Here is an 11,432-nt window from a genome sequence, read left to right as displayed (position 1 = left end):
ACTCCTGTCTCATTAAGACACTCTGAAAGTCCTGCTCTGCTGTGATTGGTCAGATGGTGAAAAAATCGGTGCAAGATTTCTGCTCATTATTTATTTTGTTCTTGTTTGAGGCGTGGAAAACTACTTACACAAACATGGTACACGATGGTGTCATTAGGTAAGAGAGGGAAAGCTTTGGTTTTAAACCAGAGTCCTCTGTGGGAAACATGACGCAGCAGGTTGGAGATTAATCACATTTCAGTTGCTTCAAAGACATTTTGTGCAGCGCCTTCTTTTGATGATGCCTTTAGTTATCTTTGACTACAATCGTTATGCTCAAAACAGGTCACGTAAAGGTCATGAATCAAAATGCGGATGGTCCTAGAGGCGTGGAGTTGAAGCTGTTTTCACAACTGAGATTTAGTTTTGGTTCCTCCAGCTCCGTGTTCTGTGAGTTGATTTCATCATTGTTGTTGAAACAAAGTTACTTTGGATGGTTATAAAATATTTTTTTCAAATAAGGATTAACACTGATAGTTTAACATGAAAAAAACCCAACAAAACAAACTGTGGCGCCTCTTTCATTAACACGGGACTGGAATGGGTCACAGGAAATGTCACATTTTCCTGCTCATTAATTGCTCTCAAAGGTCATACAGATGCTGACAGATTCAGGCTGAGCTTTACTTCACGGTTGGTGCTAACTTACACACGATTAAGATGGTAAATATTGTACAAATATACCTGCTTAGCACACTGACGCCGTCATCAGCGTGGGTTATCTGCGCGTGGCTGGCACAGCTCTGAATATTCACAGACTCAAGCATTTTATTTAAGTCTCGTGTATGTCTGCCTTTCTTAGTTGTCCTGCGTGAACCGACATGGCAGCTTGAATCCTGAGTTGCGTAAAGCACACCACACTTTATTCTGCAGCCACGTGCAGCATCCCCGGATGTTTTCACTGGATAAACGCAACAAAACAATACTGACAAGCTCTTCTGGTTCAACCAGCAATATTTTCAGTGGATCTCATTTTTAAATCAATCTGCATATTTAGTCTTCCATCTTGCCGTTATGTTCTTTCACTAATAGGTTGATTAGAGCCTTGATTCTGTAAACTTTTGTATGTATATAGTAGAGCAACATTTTCTGTACTTTGTGACGGGGATTTTAACCCTTTTGTGGTGTGTTGTTTTGGTTCAGATTCAGATTTACGTGCTTTCATACGTGTTTATCGATGTGAATTTCATTTATTTTGTCAAAGGTAAGCATGAAGAGTGTCTTTGCGGAGGAGTGTAGGAAAAAGCCAGAGCCTTTTGATTTTAAATGTAGCAACAAACTGATCGCTTCATGGTTCAGCGTGCGTACACATGTACTGTAGAGTTTCTTAGCTTCGACGGCAACACGAGTACAGGCTGGTGAAACGACCGCACTGCCACTCCTGTTTGGAGGCGATCCCGCTGAATGTACCCGTGCTGGTTTCCATGTGAATGTGATCTGTGCAGTGCTCCTCTCGTATCTGACCATCCACCCTCACACGCTTCTGTTTCTTCCAAACGGACACCCCTTGTGTTTACCTCTGTAATAATGGTAGTGTTACTAGTCTTTTTTGTGCACTAAATTAATAAACTTACTTGATATCAAGAAGAATTCACAAGCTTTTTCACTGCATTATTTTACTTCGTTATTTGGGTGGAGGAGGTTTACGTCTGCGAGCGACACCGGTGCTCCTAGTGCGAGGGCGGCTCCCTGGACTTGTGTCTTCAGTCTCTTTCTCCTGCTCATTGGAACGGCTGCTGGAAACGGTGGGAGTTGATGTAGGAGAGCTCTTCCTGGTTTTCCAAGTCAAGGGAGAATATATGACACATCCATCCAGGGGGCAGGAGTTGGACTCCAGCAGGATCTGGTCCACACAGTCCACATGGAACTGAAGGGTGTGTGATGTTATTTGTAAAACTTAATAATCAATCAATCAATCAATCTATTACTTTATTTGTCCCCAAGGGGGGCAATTAGTTTCTCGACAGGAGAAGCACACAATGGTAAATATACATAAAATATACATAATTTTACAATAGGTTACACATCATAGTACAGACCTAAGCTTAAGAGGGAAGGCTTTTTCACCCACTACCTTTTCCTTCCGGCATTTAAAAGAACAATAGCGGAGGAACAAAAGAGTGTTTGTATCTGTTTGTCTTTGCAAAAGGGAGTCTAAGCAGTAACTGATGGTAGAAACTGAAACTGTTTATTAAGGGATGTGAGCAATCAGCAGAGGTGTCAAGTAACGAAGTACAAATACTTTGTTACCTTACTTAAGTAGAAATGTTGGTTATCTATACTTCACTGGAGTAATTATTTTTCAGACGACTTTTTACTTTTACTCCTTACATTTTCACGCAATTATCTGTACTTTTTACTCCTTACATTTTAAAAACAGCCTCGTTACTCTATTTCATTTGGGCCTTTAAAAAAAACTATCCAGTTAAATTGCTCCATCCGGATAGAGTGAATTTGGTTGTGGTTGTTTCAGATGTTCTTGTCCAGTTTTGTTCTTACATCCGTTCCCTCAGATTCCTGCAACTAAACTTGGATGTACATTCCAATAAAGGTTAGGATAAATGATAACATGCCTCTGAAGTTTTTTTGCACCATTACAATACTTATAGGCAACTAGTCATCATATCTCCTGCTCTCTGAAACACATGTTAATGCTCAATAGTACACATATATGGTTCTTTAATATATTTGCATTATACTAAGATGCTTCATTTTCAATGGCTTTTGTCCTTAATGGCTTTTTTCCCCCTTACATTACTTTTGCTTTTATACTTTAAGTAGTTTTGAAACCAGTACTTTTATACTTTTACTTGAGTAAAAAACTTGAGTTGATACTTCAACAGGAGTATTTTTAAACTCTAGTATCTATACTTCTACCTGAGTAATGAATGTAAATACTTTTGACACCTCTGGCAATCAGACAACATGGAGTTCTTGATCAGCTGTTTGTCATAAAGTTCTTGTAAAGTTTGTTGAGCCGACCCAATGATTTTACTGCTTAGACTGACAACCTTATTGAGCAAGTTTCTGTCTTTGACCTTCAAAGATTGAAACCAACAAATGAAAGAAAAAGTGATAACAGATTCGATGAAAGAACAATAAAACATAGTCATCAGGGAAGAATCGACCTGGAATTTAGAAAGTCTTCGAAGACAAAAAAGGCGCTGCTGGCTTTTCTTATATATCGAGTCTGAATTTTTTTTAATGGAGATATGAAGATATTCTACGGCGAGAAGGCTTACCTTGTGATGACAGGGGAGAGTTCGGACGTGCTGGCCCATGTGGAAACTTTGCAGACAGATGCGACACTGCATCCCCTTGTTCAACAGTGGCAACCTCACTGTGAGAGCGGGCAGACGCTCCAACGCCTGGCGCGGTAATGAGTCGGTACCGGCAACAACACTGAGGAGGAGATGGGATACGCTCAGCAACGACGACGGCCGTGTACGAGCCGGTGACCTGGACGAGTCAGGAACTTACTTGTCGTCCTCAGGCGGGCAGGCCGCTCCTTGAGCTTCACCCATCGCATCCTGTCCCACCAGACGCCACTTCTCTGTTCTTGTCTGTTTAGAGTTCAGAGTTCAGAGCAGGTAATGTGAAGTCTCTACAACCATCAGTAAGGCTTTCTTGTTAGTAACAGAGACATGAGTAACTGATGCTGGCCTTTTCAAGAAATTACTGTACATTTAATTCAGTAAAGAGGGAAGAACTGCTGAGGTCCAAATGATTGGCTCTCATTCGGAAACAAAACTGTTAAATTTCCTTGGAAATGAACACAACCCAAAGTATTTATGGTTTATTTGGTTCCAAAAGAACAGGGACCCAAAGAAAATTAAATTAAGATATTTAACTGATGATAGAAAAAATATGTCAAGACACATATTGATGAGATATCCTATCTCAAAAAATTAGAATATTCTGGGAATCTTAATCTTAAACTGTAAGCCATAATCAGCAATATTAAAATAATAAAAGGCTTGCAATATTTCAGTTGATTTGTAATGAATCCAGAATGTATGACATTTTATTTTTTTATTTTTTTTTTTTTCTTTTAAATTGCATTACAGAAAATAAAGAACTTTATCACAATATTCCAATTTTCTGAGACAGTCCTGTATATTTAGGCAGTGGGCTCATAGAGAACCTTGATTCTGGTGTCCACTAAAAGGTTCACATGTATGTTTTGGGTCGTTACTTCTGGTGGCAATAATCATTTTAATGACATTCATTTTAGCTATATTTTGTTAAGGAAAACGTATATATATATTTCTTTTTCATTTCAAAGAAAACCAAATAGGAGCCACAACACTGAGGGATGTTTAACTTTGAAAAGACCTAATCATACTGACCTCAACCGTAGCAGCTTAAGTTTCATTTACATTTACAAAGTAAGTTTGTGCTGAAAAAAAAAGCTGAAGACAAACTGCTTACTGCTCTTGAAGCAAATGGATGCTGTGGGTGGCAGTCCTTCTTCATGCAGTCCTCACACAGATAGAAGTAACTGCAAACTGTGCATCTGGAAAAATGTGAGCAGCAGAGTGCAATGTCAATGTCACAAAAGCTACAACCAGTACTCGAGTTGAGGGGGGATGGCATCCCCCCCCTGAAATAAAAACGGTCCAAATCATCCCCCCTGAAATAAAAACGGTCCAAATCATCCCCCCCCCTGTAAAACTGCCATCCCCCCTTTCCATCCCTTATGTCATTTCATCCATGAATGTGGTTTTACTGCTATTTCAACATTTAGAGTCATCACCAGAAAAATAACACCAGAAAAATAACTTATTTGACAATTTTCACCTGTTTCAAGTAAATTTTCACTTGAAATAAGAAGGAAAATTTGCCAGTGGGACAAGATTTATCTTCTTATTACAAGCAAAAAAATCTTGTTCCACTTCCAAGTGAAAATCTACTTGAAACAGGTGCAAATTGTTTTTTCCAGTGATGAGTCTTGTTTTAAGTGTAATGAGATTTTTTTACTAAAATGAGACATTTTAACTAGAAATAAGACAAATATTCTTGTTAAGATTGTGAGTTTTTGCAGTGATCCATGTTACTTATCCTGTGAAGGACAGAGTCATATTGATAAGTTCAGAAAAGTGTTTTTTATTGTTGTGTTTTGATGTATTTGATGTAAGCCCAGTGGATATTTAAAGCTTACAGAAGGCTGCATTTAACTGCTGCTATGTCATTCCTGCAGTATTTCTGCAGGTGTTTTGGTCACTGCAAATATTTGTAATATATTATATTATTGTAATCAGCACAAATTATCTGTCCCCATATGATAAAATCCACCATCCCCCCTGATTTTTTTTTACAACTCGAGTACTGGCTACAACGATTACATTTCCAAACTCTAGCGGTTATTTCACATCTGGCACAGTGTTGGAGTGTTGAACTTGTGATGGCCCTAGATAGTCCACGGGCCAGAGCACAAAACTTCACTGGTCAGTACCACTCAAGGTGACCAAACTTAGTTATGATTTTTGATCCATGTCTATAGATGATATTTTGGTATGATAACCTTCCTGAGTGGCAGCTGGATCAGAGTTATCAGCTTATGGAGTTACCCACCCCCTTCAGAAAATTACATTTTAGATGCTGCTGCATATCCTGGTTTAGACTCATGTACAGGATATCTGTCAATGTTTCACAATATTGTCTTTGGTATCATTTTGAAGGGGACCTTTTAAGAATTCATTCAAGCTAAGATGTGAATCTTTCTGACCAACATAGAGTTCACTGCAGCTCTTTAAACTATAAACAACACACATTTTTACACAATTTTCACCTAAATGATATACTATCTTTTATCCCTGTGTCAACTAGAGACACAAAAGAGAACAACAGAGACACAAAATACAAAAACTGGAATACTCACAGGACCATAAGGATTCAGGAAATGTATAATATACCCCTACTTTATTGTTGTTACAGGTCATTGTGAGCCTTAAACTAGAAGAGCATCATTAGGCTCCTATGAAACTCCTATGAAAGACTATGAAACAGCCACTAATGTCACAAACTGGTCTTTATCTGCAGATACAGGACATAAAGGACCTAATGAGATAAGGAACCAGCTTAGTTTTATAAACAACATTAGAGACACAAAATACAAAAAAAAAAAAAAAAAAACATTTTGCAGTGTGAGTCTAAACCAGGATATGCAGCAGCATCTAAAATGGAATTTTCTGAACTTCATGAGCTAATAACTATGATACAGCTGCCACTCAGTAAGGTTATCATACCAAAATATAATCTACAGACATGGATCTTTTCAAAAATCATAAGTAAGTTTGGTCACCTTGAGTGGTGCTGATATCTGGTCTGGCCCATGGACTAAGATGGACGTGAGCATGGACTGTGAAGCAACCATTGTGCCTGTACTGATCCTACTTGAAACATCTGCCGGTGACAGGACAGGATCTGCAGCTGTGGCAGACAACTCCAAGGTGCACATGTGGCTTCTCTTTTTCAGCAGCAGTGAAGAGCGCCTTGGAGTTCACCACTTCCTTCCGGAGCAAACGTCGATAGTTGAAGTCCTGCCTGCACAGAGGGCACTTGACCATGCCGAAGGTGAACGAGGTCTTCTGGTGGGCTGCCCAGCCGTCCATGCACAAGATGTGGATATTGTTGCCACAGCCAAACCTGGAGGGGACACGGAGAGTGCAGGAAATCTGTCAGCAAAATGCTAAAATAGTCCTCTTCTGTGAGTATCGGGAGAATTCAATCTGATTTTATTACATCCGACACTCGGTGCTGGCAGCTTCCTGAGAACATGCTGTGTGTCAACAGCTGCATGTGCGGAGGTGGGACTAGTAATCCTGCACGGGGTCATGTTCTGGTCAGCAGTTCAACACAAGTTGACTTAAACACCATTGTGAAGCATGAATGTTCAGAATCAAAAAACATCTGGAAAGCTCAATTCAAGCACACCTGCAGTAACACACGGGCTCTTTTATCTCCAGCAGCGACTCCTGACAGATTGGACACGCATCCTGGTCTTGAATCTCCTTCCGGCGGACACTTTTAGCTCTCTGGCATGGGACCAGATGGCTCATGGCAGAACTAGAGGGACCAAACTCTGCCCAGCAGAGCAGCTCTGAGATCTGGCTTCCCAGCAGTCCATGCCGGAATGAATCTGCAACGGTTATTTTTTACAAAAGGTATACAGGACTGTCTCAGAAAATTTGAATATTGTGATAAAGCTCTTTATTTTCTGTAATGCAATTAAAAAAACAAAAATGTCATACATTCTGGATTCATTACAAATCAACTGAAATATTGCAAGCCTTTTATTATTTATTTTATTATTTGAATATTGCTGATTATGGTTTACAGTTTAAGATTAAGATTCCCAGAATATTCAAATTTTTTGAGATAGGATATTTTATTTTCTTAAGCTGTAAGCCATAATCAGCAATATTAAAATAATAAAAGGCTTGCAATATTTCAGTTGATTTGGAATGAATCCAGAATGTATGACATTTTTGCATTACAGAAAATAAAGGACTTTTTCGCAATATTCTAATTTTCTGAGACAGTCCTGTACGTCAACGAGAAGACAGGCAGCTCAACAGGTCAGTTCTTATAAAATAGCCGACAAACGTTCACACCAAAGACTGAACTAAATGTAGGTCAAATATGAAAGGGCCTACAAACCGCGGTGTCCAAACTATGACCAAACTAGACTGACCCGTGTGATGATAAAGTGCTACACCTGCAGCCCTTTAGCAGGCCACTGAATAAACCGCCCACCCAAAGTTCAGCTACAATCAAACACACTAAACTATTCCTAAACGGAGTGACTGCACTGATCATAAGCCTGATGAACATCTACAGGACTGTCTCAGAAAATTAGAATATTGTGATAAAGTTCTTTATTTTCTGTAATGCAATTAAAAAAAAACAAAAATGTCATACATTCTGGATTCATTACAAATCAACTGAAATATTGCAAGCCTTTTATTATTTTAATATTGCTGATCATGGCTTACAGCTTAAGATTAAGATTCCCAGAACATTCACATTTTTTTAGATAGGATATTTGAGTTTTCTTAAGCTGTAAGCCATGATCAGCAATATTAAAATAATCAAAAGCTTGCAATATTTCAGTTGATTTGTAATGAATCCAGAATGTATGACATTTTTGCATTACAGAAAATAAAGGACTTTATCACAATATTCAAATTTTCTGAGACAGTCCTGTACTCACAGAGATCAATTCAATTTTAATTTTATTTATATAGCGTCTAATACAACAAAAGTTGTCTCTAGATCACTTGATGGCAGTCACGCTGCTCAACGTGCATCAAACTATTAGTTAGGCTACCATCAAAATCATTACGGTACCATTAACTTTTGCTCAGTATTCAATAAAGATTTTTTTCCTTTTTTGTCTTCATAAATCCTTGGATAACAACAATGTATGGATAATTTTTCTTATTTAGAATCAGATACAATTTTCTTTAAGTAAAAATTACATACTCAAGAAAAATACAGTCCATTTTTCATCTTGTCAAGTTTTCTACATCCCATAAAACACTGACATATGACGTGTGAGTACGTGGAGAGTAAAAGTGTTCCAGAAGCTGACTAGACTAGAAAAGCGCTGAATTAAACAGTTTATTTTTTCAATAAGTTCTTAACGTCAAACTGAAATAAAACGTATCTAAATTACTTACATTGGTGCACTTGGGGTACTCTGAAAAGCCGCAGCAAAACCCTGTAAAGACAAAGTAAAAAAAAAAAAAGAAGGGAAAAAGAAATTGAAATCTATAAAATGCATAACTAGTATTTACATAAAAAGTCAATTCAAAACCATTTTAATGAATACAAGGTGTTTGTGCTGCTAAAAACACATGAAGCGAAGACAGCCTGTGATGCAAACGTCATTGATACCAGTAGATGTGTATGCATGGCTTCTTCTTCTTTTTGTACGCGGGACAGGAACACGTATGAGGGTCACCCAAGCAGACCTGACAACACAAAACCAGAGAGCATGCTGGATGTGGATCGTTCCCTGATCTGTGAGCAGCGTGCATCCTGAACAGCAGAGCCATTTACCTTGAACTTGATATTTGGGGGAAGAGTGGTCTCTCCCACCAGGAACGCCGTCGGGCCACAGCTCCTCACCAGAATTATTGTCGTGTTCAAGAGGGCTTGCTCCTGATTGTAACCTATGCTGTCACTGACTAAGAGCTTCAATACCGGTTTCCTTGGCATCCTGTTACTGATCCAGAGGAGTTGAGGAGGCAAACTCGAGACTAAAACTTCCATGAAGACAAAAAACAAAGAATATAAAAGAATTACAAATATTTAATAATGATATAAATGATCAAGATGAGATGAAGAATGATGAAAAAAGGAATGAAATACCAGGAATATATACTGTTTTTAATGAATTCATTATTTTTTTTAAACTACAAGCTACCTTTTCTGCCTTGTTCTCTGCATAATTAAGTCAGCTGCAGATACTATAATGTATGATGATATTTTAAGGGGAATAAATAAGAGATTAATTTGCATTAAGCTTCACGTATCCATGTGAACACACAAGCAAGGATGAGACAGATGATGTATATGGGTCAATGACGAATAAGGATTTTCAACAGGTCAATTTTAAAACAATAAAAAAATAATATCTATTGCAGTAGTTCAAACATTAAGAATGTTGTGTACACATAAATTCATGTAAACATTTAAATTCAGTTTTTTGTCAAGATGAATTGGCCTTAAAAAAGGTCATGTGGTGCAACCATGATTCAGATTAAAATAAATTAATTTCCTTAACATCTTGACATCTTTTTTTTTTCAGTACAAAAATGGTTGTTTTTTTAATGGTCGCACCACATGACATTTTGACACTTAAAACAATAACAAAATCCTAAAAAACTAGTATTTTCTGTAAAATTCAAGTGAGTCCATATGTGGGACAGGTAGTTCATATATATGATATTTTTTTTATCCATTTAAACCTTTTTGGAATTGAAAAAAAATCTGTTTCTCAGAAATAGGCATCACGTCATTGACCCAGACGCGTAGCAGCACCTGATAAACTTTCAAAGCTTTCATCAAGCTTAAACCCTTTACACTTCAGTTACATGCAAGCATTTAGGCTGTTTACTGTTACCATGGCAACTTAAGCATAACTAAGCAAAAAAGAAGAAAAAACATTAAATCATATCATGATACAAAGTTATTTAAAGAGGAGTTCGGAGGATCATAAATGCACCAGAAGAGAGAATAAAAAGATGAGCAACATGTAAAGAAGAGCAGACTGCCCACATAATTTTGCAAAGTTGTTAAAACACACAAAAACCTATAACACTATCATTACATCTGCGTGGATTATGTGGATTTTACAACCTGATGCATCAATGTCAACCCCACATTACACATCCAAATCCACACAAAAGTTACAAAAATACCTACAAACAGGTTTACCCTGAATCTGTGTAATACTACTTTATAATCATCATGCAGACTTGCAATCTAAGTTTCTTCCAACCCTCAACCAAAAGCCAATATTTAACCTTATATTTGACTCAACTGACTACATTTATTGACATATTATTTTTTTATAACAACCTAAGAGATAAAAGACAAAATAAAAAGATAAAAGCATGACAAAATCAATAATTTTAAGCCAACAAACACCGAGGTTGCGTTGCTAGCTCAACGTTAATCAGCAACCATTAGCAACACCTGTCACGTAATTCTGACTAAAAATAACACTCAAAACTGTCTTTTTGAACAAAGAAAAACTCTAAAATGCCTTAGAAAACAACTGTTGCCTTTGACAGGTTTATAATTAGGTGTAAATCTTCAAACAAAAAGGAGCCTGCAGTTACACGTCCTTACCTTAACGAACCCAGACATATATTTGATATCCAAACGAGGCTCAAGAATGCTGTTGTCATGGTAACGGAGGGCCGGTTGCTAGCGGGAGTCATGGCCAGCAGAGGGCGCTGTTGCGTTGGAAAGGGACCTTTCGTGTTTAGTCCATTTTTGTACTTATTGATGTAATGTTCATTTTTATAAAGAATCCAACTAAAATGATTACAAATGCTATGGGAATTATTTGAAAATATAAAAATGTAACCCAAATACAACAAATATTTGCACCATAGCTTTATGCTCATTAATATTAAGAAAATATTATGATACAAATATTCTATAAGACCATTTTTTTTCTCTTCATCTTTTTCCAGACCCATAACTCCAAATAAATACAAAAATGGGTGAAGCATAGAACTTGGGGGGAATTTACTTCATACACAAACTGTTATTAAGCGCATACGTGTTTGTGATGATCATCTTTACTCTCCTGGGACGTCTCAAGCCTGTGATGTCATCCCTGGCTCGGCCAGTTTTTATCAGCTCAGCTCAGC

At 37.6% G+C, this 11,432-nt stretch overlaps 1 protein-coding gene across 1 annotated transcript; it reads right to left on the bottom strand.

Moving 5' to 3' along the window:
• Window positions 1–1,663: 1,663 nt before the first annotated feature.
• Window positions 1,664–9,264, bottom strand: zswim2 (zinc finger, SWIM-type containing 2). The gene is made up of 9 exons (XM_061716298.1): window positions 9,106–9,264; window positions 8,941–9,017; window positions 8,724–8,764; window positions 6,976–7,180; window positions 6,436–6,687; window positions 4,471–4,555; window positions 3,520–3,602; window positions 3,282–3,441; window positions 1,664–1,906 (listed from the first exon to the last, which is right to left on the bottom strand). Exons 1-9 carry the CDS (start codon window positions 9,262–9,264, stop codon window positions 1,664–1,666), a joined length of 1,305 nt encoding a protein of 434 aa, XP_061572282.1.
• Window positions 9,265–11,432: the final 2,168 nt, after the last annotated feature.

The sequence above is a fragment of the Cololabis saira genome, chromosome 24 (assembly GCF_033807715.1).
Source record: "Cololabis saira isolate AMF1-May2022 chromosome 24, fColSai1.1, whole genome shotgun sequence".
In the NCBI taxonomy this organism is placed as follows: domain Eukaryota; kingdom Metazoa; phylum Chordata; class Actinopteri; order Beloniformes; family Belonidae; genus Cololabis; species Cololabis saira.
The sequence above is the reverse complement of the archived record's forward strand: the minus strand, read 5'-3'. Positions and strand labels throughout refer to the sequence as shown.

What these genes read in the sequence shown, in the direction of transcription:
- zswim2 (XM_061716298.1), bottom strand. Translation starts at nt 9,264, where the DNA reads ATGCCAAGGAAACCGGTATTGAAGCTCTTAGTCAGTGACAGCATAGGT. An exon ending in CCCCAAATATCAAGTTCAAG is followed by an intron (nt 9,018 to 9,105) that starts GTAAATGGCTCT and finishes TTGTGTTGTCAG; the next exon opens with GTCTGCTTGGGTGACCCTCA. An exon ending in AGTACCCCAAGTGCACCAAT is followed by an intron (nt 7,181 to 8,723) that starts GTAAGTAATTTA and finishes TAACCGTTGCAG; the next exon opens with ATTCATTCCGGCATGGACTG.